This window comes from Limulus polyphemus, unplaced genomic scaffold, assembly GCF_000517525.1.
Source record: "Limulus polyphemus unplaced genomic scaffold, Limulus_polyphemus-2.1.2 Scaffold1158, whole genome shotgun sequence".
NCBI classification, from domain to species: Eukaryota; Metazoa; Arthropoda; class Merostomata; order Xiphosura; family Limulidae; genus Limulus; species Limulus polyphemus.
The window spans coordinates 250,277-266,357 of record NW_013666768.1 but is presented as its reverse complement, the minus strand read 5'-3'; the positions used below and the strand labels follow the sequence as shown (position 1 = coordinate 266,357).

General features: G+C 31.0%; 1 protein-coding gene and 1 long non-coding RNA gene across 3 annotated transcripts in view; one reads left to right on the top strand and one right to left on the bottom strand.

The window, feature by feature from the left end:
• Positions 1 to 6,268: 6,268 nt before the first annotated feature.
• Positions 6,269 to 16,081, bottom strand: part of LOC106462408 (aspartate aminotransferase, cytoplasmic-like) — a 35,945-nt gene continuing 26,132 nt past the window's right edge. The window contains exons 6-9 of one of the 2 annotated variants that reach the window (XM_022389662.1): positions 13,051 to 13,201; positions 11,409 to 11,574; positions 10,059 to 10,201; positions 6,269 to 6,860 (exon numbers count right to left, since the gene is read on the bottom strand). In XM_022389662.1, coding sequence (XP_022245370.1) covers positions 6,721 to 6,860; positions 10,059 to 10,201; positions 11,409 to 11,574; positions 13,051 to 13,201 — 600 coding nt within the window. In that variant the 3' untranslated portion in view covers positions 6,269 to 6,720. Of the gene's footprint in view, positions 6,861 to 8,596; positions 8,668 to 10,058; positions 10,202 to 11,408; positions 11,575 to 13,050; positions 13,202 to 16,081 lie in introns of those variants that run through there. The other variant, XM_022389663.1, reaches the window with a different exon arrangement.
• LOC111086515 overlaps positions 9,615 to 16,081 on the top strand; it is a 14,286-nt gene continuing 7,819 nt past the window's right edge. The window contains exon 1 of the long non-coding RNA XR_002611235.1: positions 9,615 to 9,628. This is a non-coding gene — a long non-coding RNA (uncharacterized LOC111086515). The remainder of the gene's footprint in view (positions 9,629 to 16,081) is intronic.

Below are 16,081 nucleotides of genomic sequence, written 5' to 3'. Positions count from 1 at the left end.
ATGAAAGGGCGAGCATGTTTGGTGTGATGGGGATTTGAACCCGCGACTTGCAGATTGCGAGCCGAGTGCCCTAACCACCTGGCCATGCCGGGTCAAATTTGAGAATACCGGAGTATAACTTGAATCGTTAATATTGAAGTCGGCGGTTAAAACAAATTTCCAAAAAAAAAAAGGATTAGAGTTCTCATTATAATTATATTAAAGGCTAAACGGTTTATAGTTATATGCTATTACTTTTATAAATTGAAATTTAATTTTACTCGATGAAATAAAAATTGAATCATAATAATTAATTCTTGTTTGTTGTAATGTTATAGAAATTTACATTATGTTACTGATTTTGAGCGTTTAACTGCTGGTACAAATAAACTGGTCGAACGTTGATGATCTGATAATATGAAGTATCATATGTAGTAGATGAAAACTGAAATTAATTTCGGTTAGTAATATGGTTAACAAGATTAGCACATTGGAGCACAAAGCACTGTCGCAGTCGTTTGCAATGTATTTGTGTTTTAGTTTCAGGATAGGATATTTACAAATTGCAAGCAACATACGTTCTTGTTTTCTATCTGTGTAATTGTTTTCCGCAACTTTATTCGGTCAAAAGTGTATACTTACAGCCAAATACTTTTGTAACGAATTTGTTATTATATATTTATTTTAATATCGACGTTGTTTAGATTAAGTTTATATTTAAAAACATGCATAGCTTATACTGTTAAATATGTATTGCGAAACAAAGTACAATTTAACTACTAAATTTAAAGTATTATTTAGCTCAATTTCAGATCATTTGAAATTCTAATATGTAACACTTTAGAGTGACTTTGTAGTAGTAACGAAACTGAAATTATACTACAATAAAGTGACATACAGGAACGTGTTTGTAAACGTTCATGTGATAATTAACGCTGTTAACAGTTGTGGAGACAATAAGCATTGTGCGAACTAGGAAGAAGTTTGTTTTATCATTCAGTATATAAAAAACGATAACATAATCGTGGAAGTCTTGGGTTCTAATTTGTTTACTTCGGGAACTTACCAGTGTCACATGTATCTGCACATTCGAACAAATGATTACTACCATCTGCATGTTAACAGAAACCAAAACAATTTTCTAACTCTGTATCTGACATTATACCACCTATAGGTTCATAATATTTATTTGACAGTATACCATATGCAGATTAGCAGAAACCGTGTAACTGGATATACGGGTTAATATCACCTTTCATTCTTTCTATTCTGACAACGTCTCGAGGTCTAAAGGTTGTATTGATCAAAATTCGATGATTATCTAAAATAACTTGATTAAAGTTATATTGTAAAGCATTTGTGTTACGTCATTGCCATCATAGCAATAAAATTATTAGGAAATGAAATTAGATGTGTGTGTATGTGTACTTGATTAAGCACAAAGCTACACAATAGGCTATCTGTGCTCTGCCCACCACGGGTATCAAAACCCGATTTTTAGCGTCGTAAGCCTGAAGATTTATCCCTGTGCTACTGAGGGCTAAGTTAGAGAAGTTCTCAGAAACTATCTAAAATTTCAACCTTGTTGTTGAACCTTAGTATGTGAGCATGAAAAGAATAAGTACGTCGGGAAAACGCCATATTAGAATAACCTGCTTCAAAATATTTTTTTAAACATTATACAGGTTTTATGTATTTTTCAGAAAACATTTTATTTTGATCATCCTGTTGTCATCGTATTTAGTTATAGCGTTTTCCATCAATTATTTTCTGATATATATATAGTCAAAAAGATCTAACGCACCTAAATAACCTAATTCTTACTTTATCAATAATCCATTTCATTCTTCTAAGTTTATTCCTCTTTGCTGAAGACCCATTTGACCAATTGTGCTTCTGCGTATGTCGAGACTGAGCTTAAACAGTACTTGACAGATCTCTATCTGATGCCATTGGGCTTTGAATTCCTTAAATAAAATTCAGGTTCGATGACGGGTTCATCGTTGAAGTGACACAAACAACAACTGACATACTATATATCTTCGGTTTCAGTGCAGATTCATATTGTTTTCACTAGTTTGACGAAAACTGTTGCTCTTTGTAGTTTTGCACATTATTTTATAGAATAATGTTTTTTTCTGTCCATGTGATTTATGAAACCAAAGGTAAGGTTATGGTAGTCAAATACACGACATGATATGCACGTCAAAACAACAAGAATTATCAGTCACTATGGTTACAGTTACAGTAATTAAATGCGCGAACATATAAATCGTAATATTGTGAAATAAAAACTGATAAAAAAGATTGAAACTGAATGTAATTTACAATATATTATATGTATAGGGCTTCTGCCTTACTTCGCATAGCTTAGCTGAGTATAAAAATTGGGGTAGAGGCGTTTTTCACAAAAAAAGCACTATACATATTAAGCCATACAGGTCCAGTAACTATCGAATATCATGAAAAACCTTTTTTATGAGCGCACCTCCTCCTTAGCAAGTAATCCAAAAGCAAACCAATTTCATATTACACTTTCCCATATATATTGAAAAAGAAAAATATTTTATAGAACATCCCCTATGTCGTAACTGCAGTAGATATTGTAAATTGTTGAGCAGGAACAAAATGCACACCATAACAAAATTCTACAAGTCAAAAATTGTAAATAAAACTTTCAGCACTTTGGCTTGTTTCCCATAATAACCGCAATAAAACATCCGATTGCAATGCGGAGGATAATTTGTTGTTGTCGTTTACGTTTCCAGCTCTTTCCCCATTTACACTGTTTAACTTCCAGTTTATACTGGGGTTAGAATAAGCGCTTAAACCTGCATTATAGAAGTATTTCATAATTAGAATATTTTTTACTTCTTGATGTAGAATACAGTTTTCCGTAGAAGCAAAATTCAAGATTATTTTAAAATTGAATGTATCAAATGCACCCAATTCAAACAGTAGAAATCTTGACCCCATCTCAACTGTGAAATGGGCTGCTTTGAACAAGAAGTGACGAAACTGCTTTGCCATTTCTGCCAAGTTTCTCGACTTGACCTCTTCACTTCCCCTGTCTTACAGCAGTTGTTTGGAGAATGAAAGCTACTGAAAATCCTCGCAGAGATTTTTCTCATTTTCAGGAAATTTGTGTGTATTTTCCATGTTTTCAAGACAGACAAAAAAGATGTAGGAATACAGTCTCCTTAAAATAACCAGTAAAAAATTTTAAGGTAAGAAATTTAAAGTGCATTATAAGAGCTTCTAAATAAAGCTCATTATGGACTAAGAGATCATTTTTATTTGTAGACTTTCACCAAAGGCAGAGTTGGGTAAGTAATTTGCCACTCAAAAAAATCAGTCAAGTTGCACATCTACTTAATTAGAAATTATATCTAATAATGAGTTCAGCTATTTTTTTTTGCCTGAACTACAGCCTGTATCGTGTAGAATAGAATCCATAAGATGATGGAAGGTGTCGTGAATAATCTATCTCATTTAGCCGTTAATACTGTAGGCAATTCATGAAGCGAAATAGGCAAAGGATAGTGATGACGAATGTCTCTGAAATTTGTACCACAGATGCTCAGTTGAACAGAGAATCGGGGATAGCGAAGGCCATAGGAGGTGCTTGAAATTTCCGTTATGGTAGATGGATGCATTGTTGTCTTTGAAATATCTGTCCTTATCAGGGTATGCATGAAGTATCGCTAGATGTACTTAATCAAAAATGATGCTGAGGTATGCTGTGAAATTCATTCTGCCTTTTAAAAGGACGAAGGAGTCCTAGGTATGCCAGAATAACATGCTCCAAACCATGACTTTACGCTTTTCTTATAGTTTTTTTTTTATATATACTAAGTCTTGAGAGTGACTGGACTATAGGCCTATCCTTCTCGTAGCATTTCTTAGAGCTATCTCTCAACATTTAATGGCTTTTGCCGATACCTTTGTTACATTTTTTCATCCATCTAGTCAGGTTGGCGGCTATTTCTTTGGCTGGATTAATGGCTAAGACTTGTTTCGCATATTCAGCATTACTTTCTAACCTTATCTCTTTCTTACAGTAGTGCTCTCTTTGCTGTTACAGCCTTTTCAAGGTTTATTGCCATAGGAAGCAATTTCGAGATGGTTAGGTCATTGTCACATTGCCATTTCCAGGCAATGCTACGAGATTAAATTTTGAGCCATTTTTACTTCAGATACTGCATACGCACAATGTAACGTGTTGTATTAAAAGAACCAAGTTTTAATACACAAGTTGTTGCTATATATGCCACTAAAAAGTAATCAAGCCTTGGCCCGACTGCTTTTTATAGCCCTGAGGTTATCAACATAATATTTTCTCCTTTTCTCTCGTTTTATTTTTCCTTGAAAGGCATATTTTAAAAATCGTACTGTTTCAAGTATAACCCTAGAGGTCAATAGGTCGCATTTAGTTTGAAAATAATGCAAAGGTAAATTATACACCTTATCTTCTTGTTTTAAATCCAGAGCACTTGATCAAAGCCGTGTCAGACTTCGGAAGTAGTAGCGTTCGTCCTCACGACTAATACAGATTCAGACTGATCACGTAGCGTGTACATAAGCAATCGTGCACACGATATGATATTGGGTCAGGTTGTTACTTGGCAACTCACAGAACATGTTTATAATTATAAAATATGGCTAATAGTGTACTTTTAGCTTGTTAGTAGTGTTATTACGAAGGCTATAAGTAAAACTAAGAAAAACGCTTTTAGCCAATGTAGCGTAATTCAATCATGTGCACTTTGATTTGAATAAGGTTAAGACAGGAGAGAATTATGCCTTTCCAGCAACGTTAGTCAGTCAGATTGACAAATTTGTGGTCTTGTGAAATTGTTTTCACTCTACAGACTTTCTCAAGTACTTTGGGGGCTTGTTACTCTCTAGTTGGTTTGTTTACTACTCAACAATGTGTATAAAGCGCTTATAAAGTTTTGTTTACATGTTGTTTGCAGTGTTTGAGATTTTAATTTGTATTGCACATTTATCTCATCGCTACTATAAGTACGGTAGTACTTATAAAGAGCAATAATTTACAAACGTTTAATTCGTCTATTTTATTGTGTCTATCACCTCTATTTACCTTGTCGCCAAAAGAATGGCTCTCTCTTTTAGAGTTAACAAACGGCCAAATATCATTGTAACCATGACTTGTTTGGAAATTCACGCACAACTACACAGGGTCTATCTGCTTTAGCCAGTCCCATAACATCCAATAGTCCCAGACCTAAGATGTATGGTATATTATATATACCCCCACCACTGGTATTAATATAGCCGTTCCTGATTTTAAATTGATAAACTTGAGGGAAGGTGTGCTAGTCAAACAGCATCCACTAATCAAATAGTGGGATTTGATAATTTTTTAATACATACCAACAATCCCAAATAGGCACTAACCACATACCCTTAGATTCACAACCCACCACTTTAATTACTAATCTACGCCCAAACCCCTGCAATCAAGTAGTTCACTTTCCAGCTAAAACACGAGGTAACAGAAATTTTATGCCATTTATTGGGATCGTCGAAAACTACGTTCATTTTAAGTATTTTAATTATGAGCAATTTACAGTAATGTGTAAGTCATGTGTAAAAAAACGTTCGATTTGAGTGGCATAGCATATGGGTTCCAAAAGCTCCTTAGCACCCTCCACTCCTCAGAATAATCCACATCCTGAGTAAGGCCCACAGTTTGGAAGCCCATGGAATAGAGGATCATATTTTAAACACAAGTATCTCATTGTATATCTTCTAGTCACTCGCGGGTTTCCGATTTTGCTCGAGTCAATACCAAATCTTCTCTGATTATATTATAATCTTATAGTTAGGATCAGCTGTTTTTTTTTCTACTCCATATTATTTTTACAGTATGCATTCAAATCCTTGGTATAATTTAGAATTCATGTTGGGTATGAAGTCCAATTCTTTAGGTGCATACAAGTATTTGTTTGAAAGTCTCACATAGCTTTCCCACAGAAGAATCATAAAATATTTAAAAAGTTTTTACTCTTTAAAAACACTACTGTATTAAATTTATAATGAATAAACAAAAACTTGATCTTCTTAATTACAGTATATAATTTTCCTTTAAACAATTATACCAAATATCCAGCATCGAATTTCAATTTTATTTTCCACACATTTTTATGATTTTGTGGATACTATTTAATCAAATTGTCCTACTTTGACAAGTTAATTTATATTTTGTATTTATCATATGTCCCAGTTGTAAAATTAAAGTCATTGAAGAAAATAAACCCACATGCACTTTTATTTTACAGATTTTATTCCCACATTTATATCTTCACATCAATTTACCATTAACATGATTAATATGTTTATACACTTGCAATTACTTCACTAGATCAAGGTTCATAATATAATTTTATTTCCTTAATACTCAAATTCAAAATCTGTGCTCACTACAAGACAGTTTCAGTGTGTTACTGTATTAATATTTGCTAATTTCAAAGCATTAGATAATCCAAGTTTCAAAAATTTGTTAAAATATAAAAAATTCCGTAATTAATTATCTATACTAAATATATATTATACTGAAACTTACTAATATTTCTAAACATTTTGCTGATATTCAATGGTTTTATAAAATTAATGTAACTGATAAAAAAATTCTATAAGCCAAACAAACACAAACAAAACTGATCCCTATAAATTGTTATAACACTTGATGACAATAGCAGGAATTCATCAGTTGCTTTATGGTACATTAGATACTGCCTCATAGAAAGCTTTAGCTACATATTCCACATTGTTGGTATTAAGACCACAGATGCTAATACGTCCACTCTTGGGAAGATACACGTGGAATTTTTCAACCAAGTATTGAACCTGGGGCTCTGTTCAAATAAAAGATAATAAATGACCAGACATTCAAAGTAAAAGACCATATTAATTGGAAAACAAGATGATATTGCTATATACAGAAACTGAAAATTATAAAACACCATGGACATTTGAATTGTAAAACTACCTATTAAAAAATACAAAATCTATATCAGTAATAAGTAAAATCATAAAAAGGAAGAAGGAACAAAAAAAAAGACTTAGATATGAAAAAATATATAAAAATAGCAATAAAACAGGCAAGAGCAAATCTACAATAAGAAAAACTACCAATAAACTTTGAAGAAAGAAAAATTAAAAAAGTATGGCAGAAATCATAGTTAAAATTATGCAAGATATAGTCAATCAACGAAATAACTAAAAGGAATTATTTTCATAGAGAATAATAAATGGAATAGAATTTATGTTTACATTTAGGTGAAAATTATTATAAAATATAGAACAGTAGATACTAAATCAACAATTGAAATAAAAAATGTATAAACCATATTAACAAATACAAGAAAATTAAGCAATAAAAACTACCATTTGAGTAAGAAAGCTCAATGATAAAAACAGCATGATTTTTAAAATTTTACCATGTTTGTGCAGATCATTGAATTGTTGGAAACTGAAAAACTAAACATTCTAATATTTTACTATCTACCAAACTTTATGCAGGTGTTTGTCATTACAAGGTTATCATTTAATAAAACCTTTTTCTAATGACTTCAATGTAACTGTAAAAGATGACATTTTTTTGTTTTACTTCTCTAACAGGATATCTTTCTTTGTGATTCTACACAATGCCATTATCAAGTTTTCCTACGATATTCTCGGTATATTAAGAAATATTTCTTTTTCAGAACCTAAATAATAAAACATATTTCCAAATAATTGTAGATTTTTGATGTTGAAGATAATTTAAAAGCATCTCCAACTTATTAAGGTCTTTTATCTTATACATACTGTGAACCTATTTGTTTTTATGAGCATTTGTCTATATCCTGTTTATGGCAACCACTTCCCGTGTTGCATTTGAAAAGTTGAGCACATAGACAAAGCTCAACATTCACTTTTGAAATGATGGAAGAATAGGCATGAATAATGTTGAAGTAAAATTGCAAGCAGGATATTGAACACTAAATTGCTAGGAATTAATCACATTATCATTTACATTTCAAAATCTGACATAACTTAAAAGAATAAAAATGTAGATTTGCAGTATATTGTTGTTGATCAGCTTTTAGAATGACTGAAATGCTCAACAATTACTTTTTTGGTGTGTGATACAAGTAGCTCAAAGAGTGCTACGCACCTTTTTAAAGTCCAAGAAATCATTTAAATTGACAGATTAACTTAAACTTTTCCCATCACTGGGAATGGAAAAGTTGCTTGTATAAAAATATTTTAAATGGTTGCAGAAAATTCAAACTATGGTCAAGATTTTGGTATACATTTACTGTAGCATTTTTCTTCTGAATTATACTTTTATTTTGTTTGATTTTTAGATTCTCTCAAAGTTATAGATGCAATTATGTTTAAGTTATATTCAGCTTCTATTAACTCCTTTCTTGCAGTGACCCCATTTTCTGCAGTCACAAGATTTTACTTAGTTACATTTAAAATTTAATTAAGCTAGTTGATGATCAATGTTTGTCAATGAAACCTGCAATAAAATTTACTTTATAGTTCAAAGTTTCATATTATCTGTTTTTATTTAAAAAAAAACTTAAAGAAAACTTCTTAGCTTTGTTTTATTCCTTCATGATCTGCATATGTAGAAAGAATACAAATTCAATGCTCTGTTTACACATTCTTCTTTCAAGTTCCACAGAACACATGTGAAGAAAGGAGAAATAAATTTCTTTGAACTCATGACAGATACCATGCCCACTTTCTACCAATGAGCTGCAATTTATCAGCCAATTATACTTAATTGAGCTAGATGTTTATAACCAATGGAAAGAACACTTTTTGAAGTACATTCTCTTAACTGTTATTTTAAAATTGGCATGAAGAATTATATAGAGAACTAGACAAACTGCTCTTAGCATTGTTGCTGCCTTGTCCAGGAAAGGACAATAAATTATTAAAATAAATTACATGTGAAAAAGTTAAGACATACAAAAAAAAGAAAATATTTTAAGATTATTTCACCAAATATTAAGGTATGTACATTTTTCCTACATCTTAATTTTACACATTTCATTGTAATGTACTATAGACTACATAGTAGAGGTCAACAATAATAGCTACAGTTAGTAATATCATCGAGAAAGTGGGGAAAAAAAAACAACTTAAAAAGAACTTTTGATACTCACTTTGCAGGTTCTAGGGGTTATGCAAATGAAATTTGAAACCTAGAAGTTTAAATACTTTTTTTTCTTTTTTAATACTAGTGTTGTTTTGTTGGTTGCTTAGGTACATTCCCGTAAACTTAAAGTTAATACAAAACTAGTGTAACAAACTAGAGTAGAAGAAATTTCTAAAACACATTAAGTATGCAAATCACAAAAACATTCCAATGCTAAACAAAATAAAATGATAAATTAAAATTTTGTTTGTTTAGAATTGAAAGGTAAACTGTAAAGACCACAAATTTCTAGAATTAGTGTAAATAAAGAGCCATAGAAGTATTGAAAAATACATGTATGCAAGTGACTTAACTGGTACATGCAAAACTTTACTATGCAAGTGTTAGTTTGATTCTGGGACTAAATACACTAAACTGATTAAAAATCTTATGTTTAAACTAAGGAACAGGTTATATATATATATGGTGTTTTAAAATGTCTTTTACTTACTAACGTGAACCTATATTCATATAAGATTAACAATGTGTAGCACCAATGCTACTAATTTATTAGCATGAAGTACTTAGCTGATAAATATCAGTGCTATATATTCTATAAATTTTATACAAATATAGATTCAGTGTGGAGAATAAAAGACATCTCAAAGAAGACTATACACATATACACTCCACCATCATATGTAACCTAATCCACCAAAACCAGTGTAACTCAGTGACAAGTGGTTTATAATGATAGTTTGGAACATGTTTACTTTTAGTAAAAGCAAAAGGTTAATAACAAATTTATGCTAACAAGAAATTGTGTGGTTAGAGGTATATTTGAACATACAAATGGATGAATCAACAATAACATTGAAGAATATATTGGGTACGATGCTATAAACCTTCTACTTACGGTTAAGTCCAGTATAAGAAAACATGCCAATTTGATTAGTGATATGTTCCCATGTTCCAGGTGTCCCTAGTTCTTCTAGCTTATTTCGCAAAGCTTGTCTCATTTCTTTGATCCGTCCAGACATCTCTTTAATGTGACCTTGCCTAGATTAGTTTCAAGCTGTACTTCATACATTTGATATTATATGGTATACATTATATATATCCTTTATAATAATCTTTCACGGGCTAAAATAATACTTCAGTCATAGGTGATAGGAAGTGATTTTTGCTCTACTTAAGGTGGCTTGATTGTGGACAAGATATAGCAATAAATATATAATTAATATTAACAAAGAATGCTATTCTCTTCTTAAATACTCTTATAATCTTTAGAACCTTCATTAGTTATTTTAACTTTGATGTTAAAATTTGAATTTAGTTTTGATGTTTTTTATTTATTTATTATTATTATTAGCAACTTCTGCCAAATAATATTTAAGCATAACTGAGAGGTTCTGTAGCATAGTAATATAAATAGGCAAATTACACAGGCCGGCAAATGTAAACTTCATAATAGTTGTTTTAGTTTTAATAATGGATTTTCCATAATTCAGCTATGGCATATTTCAAAAATAATATTAATTTTTTTTCCATCATGTAAGGATTTTTTTACAAATCAGGAAGAAAAAAAACTTACTTAGATCAAATTATTATTTCATTTACCACAATGAACATTTTTTATTATTAGGCTTGTTAAAAATACAAACAAACTGAAGAAAAGTGAAGAACACTGATGTCAAATGAATATGCATCCTCATTCATCCTTATTTTTTTGTGAAATCTGTCTTTTAGTCTCTAAACTACATGTTGTGGTCTTTCTTTTATGTATTGCCTTACAATGTTTTGTGAAAAATCTATACGTGATGGAGAAAAATGGATATCGTTTTCAAATTCAGTGTACAGGAATTACTGAGAAACATGTAAAATTTTCATGGCAATAAAACCATTGCAGGCCTATGTTATTATTTAGAGCTCTATGCTAAAAACATATGCTAGCCTATTTATAGAAGAATACTCTCAACTAATTTCCAAATTTCCCAAATCTTTTGAACTATTTAACTTACAATACAACAGCATTACACCTTTCAAAGATTAATAAGCAAATATCTGGCTGAACCATTACATGATTGAAAAAACAGTAACAGTAATCCTGACCCTTTCTAACTGTCAGTTATTGTTAAAACATAAGGACATTTCAATGCTAAAAGTTATAACTAACTATAGTGTAACTGTAAAACAACTGAACTTACAAAAATAAACTATTACAATTTGAATTTTAAAAAATGTAACTTTCACTTTACACACTAACCATTCTTCATAGAGGGTTGCATCATTTAGGACCTTTGAAACAATTCGAGCTCCATGTACCGGAGGGTTAGAGTAGTTTCCTCGAACCAACAAAGTGATCTGAGCACGGACATTCACAACTGGCGAAGAATCTTTGAATACCAATGTCAAATTACCAATCCTTTCATCTACATAAAAAAAAACAACCCACAACAGTTTTAGTATACATAGTTAGCATTTAAGTGTTATAAAGTCTAGAAACTATTCATCTGATGCCACACGATTATGTGCACTGACTAGTAGACAAAAAACTGAAATTCAACATTTTGACAGTTTGTTCTACAACAGGTCTTACAGAACTAAAGAAATTACAACTGACTTTATTCATTGTACAATGCCAACAAACTGGGTTTCATAACTAAATTTCCATCACATACCAAGGAAACTAAAAGGAAAAGAGTCAACACTAGAAGTTTATGAAGATTATAACACAATCATCTACTCACTGAATTTCAGCACTGTTTTAAAAGGAATATAGGTTTGCTGGAAATAAAAATTCTTATTCAACAACAAATGATTATGACGAGATCTTGACTTGTGCCATTTTCTTACTAGAAATTAGTTTTTATTAAGTACCAATATAGAAGATGAAACATTAGAGGTTTCTTTCCCAAATCATGAATTATATTTTCTAATTTTCACAGTAACAGTTTTAATTAGAGATAATTTTGAACTTCACAATAGTTTACAATACTGCACTTTATTGAGAAACTACCTGTCTAAACCTTCCATTATGATCATATTCCTTAAGTGGCACTTAACACAAGTTTGTATCCTTTGTTTTTTATATTTGTTAACAATCCTTAGCTTTAATGGTAGAAGTTCTCATTAATAAAATGTAAATTTATTCAGCATGACAAAACAATGTGCACATGCAACAGTAACTACTTTCTTGTCTGTCATTATCTAAAGTTGATGAGCCTTCTTTTTTTTAGACCTAATTTTTGAGTGTAAAATACTTAACTTCATGAAACATGCATAATTTTATAAACCATAGTACTGAATCTTATGTACAAAATCTGGCACAATTATACACCACAAGTTCTTCGTGATTATTTGCTATTCCATACTGGGCAGACTAATTGTTGATCACGGTTTTTTCTTTTTTTTTTTTTTATCATTATTATAATACTGTTTAGTTTGAAAGTTGCAAAGATATCTGATTCCTAGTCCATTTAGTGCACAGTTCCATAACACTAACTTACCAGCACTGTTTAAATATGAGAATACCAACTTTTTACCTACCAATGATTCTCATGCAACTAGATGTTACCAAACAAAACAATAACAAGAATAGGGTCTATCAAAATACATTCAAAAACATGGCACTAAAATATACATACCAGTTACCATCAGATATGTCTCAATTAATGTTGTACTAAGTAGTAAACAGATACTATGAAGCACTAGTAAGAAAATTACCATCTCAATACAAAACTTTTTCATTCACATGAATATTTAAACTGTCAAACTTGTAAGTATATATAAATGAATGCTATTCAAACAGAATAGCACTTACTCTAAGTAAATGAACTAAAGATAAGGGGGGGGGGTATAAATGTGAAGTGTTTACTAAAAACTATGGTAAATAAAAAACAACTCACTGTATAGGCCAAAATTTTTTGCAAATGACTGAGCACACAATAGTTCAAACCCACGAGAAACGAAGTAACGGACAGCCCAACTATCATTTTCTAGGTTTCCAGATGCAAATCCCTGGTAGGCACAGTCAAAAAATGGGAACAACTTTCTTTGCTAAAAGAAATATATCATAAATCATTCAAACACCATCAAAACAGTAAAAAAAACTATAAACAAACAAGTAAATGATAACAGAGCAAAGTTAATATATCATGTAGTTACAAATAGATAAGGTACAATAACATTGTGAACTGTAACATGGAAGTACCTACTATATTTTCATTATCTTATTTTTGCACTACTTTTAAGTCACAATTAAAAAAGTTATCAATAAATTACCAAACTGAACAAAATTATATATGACCATATGTCAAGTCATCAAGGGATTCTGCACAACAGGTTTGGTGCTGAAGAAAAACCATGAGAATTCAGGTAAACTGATGGAAAAGGTGTTTATTTCTCTGTGCAAAAGCAACCATCAAGTTTTTAAAGAACTGAATATTTCCCAGAGTATTGCAGCTTGCTGAATTTTGGAATCTTCTTACATAACCTACATCATACACAAAGTAAGACACCAGTAACAAGCCAGAGCATGCACTCAGTACTATATACGAGTACTGGCTTATGTGTATGTAAATCCCCAATACCTGTTGCATTGTTGGTAGTCTGATGAGGTGGATATGTAAACAGAATCTTTGGTTCCTTTGATGCTTCTGCATATGATATTATTGTATTCCATTTCATTGAAAATCAGACAGGTGCTGCAAATAAAGCAACAGTTTTTTCATAATATCCGAGGTCATCTGAAGGAAAACTGTTTTATTCATCCAATCCTTTACTCTTTAGATGATCTAAAAGTGAATGCTATTACTGAAATTCACTGTATTCCACATGGATCACTTTTCATTGGGGGAGAAAAATGTAATTAACTAAACAAATTTCTGTCTCACAAGTGAGCATTTTGAAAATGTGTCTCATCAATGACTGACCTTTTCCTTGCATAGTAGTACTGGACCTATAGCAACTAGCTTTTTCTTATAAACTGTATTACCATTGTATAGTACTAAACAAAGCAGGTGTATGAAACATAAATATGGAGGAACACATCTAATCTACAAATGCTTGTGTTATTGTCTTTTGGCGAAATAGGTTACTTGTCTATTTTGATTACTATCCAAATATCAGAAGAATACAGAATTCTAAAACCTTAACCTACAACTTTGTTTACATTTTCTGTGAACTTACTGTGTCTTACATATACATTGCAATATTTTATTTCTAAAGATAATGTGTCACTACTCTCTGAAACAAGGCTTATCATGTGATAAAGTCTTAAAAAATATAGTTTGAAAATAAATATGAAAATTAATTGTATGTGTATTACTGATGTCATGTAATATTTAATGTGGCCTTTATACACTAATAACTATAGTAATTATTTAAGACATTTAATATGAAAAATTAACCTAAAACTCGGAGATATATAATCAAGCTAAGAACGGTTCAGAACATGCAAAATATATGCACACAAATTACACGTAATAACTATTACAAGTATATTAAGATCATGGCACCTATAAGCTTTTATCCCAACAACATATTTGGTCATATACTATTAAATACTAGCTGAATGCCCATCACATGATGGTAAATACTTAATTATTTTGCTTCAGAAAATGTTCTGAATAATCATCTTAAGATATTTTCTAAAAATTAGTTACATTATAATAATACATACTTTTTCTGTTATTTCATGAAAAATAATTGTATATTTTGTCATCAGGTGTTTATGTTTGTTATATTTTATACTTGCAATTCTTGCACAAGATCTCATAATTAAAAATACATCATAAATTTAGCACAAACACAAACATTAGTGGAAAGACCTCTACATGTTAAAACAACAGAAAATTGAAAAGTTAGCCTCAAGTGCATATTAAACTTACTGACATTTGTTTTATTATGCCTCTGCAGAGAGACACTGTTTTTCTTTTGTTTCTTCTTTGTTTTTCTTTCAAACTCTTTTCAGCCAATCTCCATTTTTTCATTTCTGGAAGATTATATCTTGGTCCAATACATCAAGACACATTTTTCATTCTTTTGATTGAGGATTTTTTAAAGGATTTTTTGGGTCAAACAACCCCAAAAATGTATGTTTTGTGTTCCTGCACAGTTATATTTACAGCGATCAAGATAAAGATTGGCACATTTATAAATTATCATTGACCTCCAAAGAAGTTGGATTTGCCCCCCCCCCTTTTTTGGGTGGGGGTGGGGGGGTTCAATTACTCAACTGTATTTTGACCTAATTAAATAGGACTTTATAGAAAGATACTTTTTTACAGGTCCCGTACATATACATATAAAATTATAGGATATGCCCATTTTTGGTCATTTTAGATGGGGTCAAAAGGTTAAATAAACCCATAATCTTAGGAATTGTGGTCAGTTACTTTGCCTTGTTTTGACCAATTTACCTGGAATTTAACACAAAGATACTTTTCTACAGACAACATACTTTGAGAAATAAAAATGTAGGACTCTCCCATCTTTTGTAATTATAGTGAGGGGTGGGAGGGTCAAGATGGCACAAAAACATAATTTTAGGTTTTTTTTTTTTATATAATTGCACCACTGTAATTCTGCCAGTTTACATGGAAGTTGATACAAAGATACCTTACAGGCTCAAAAAAAAAGATGTAGACAATTTTGCTCAATTTTTCAGTGAGGAAAGCACAATTTGGGGTTTTTGTGAACTATTCATGTGTATGTAAACCAACTTGCATAGGATTTGGTACAAAGATATCTTCTTGCAGGTGCCAAGCAGTGATATAAACAATATAATTTTTCTATATTTTTCACAATTCTTGATGGTGTCAAAACTGACCATGTTGGGATTGCATGGTGGATACATGTTGCATTTGCTCACAAACGCTGGCCTCTTTAATTTAATTGTGTATTCTAATCAAGTATGTGCATATAATGGCTGGAGAC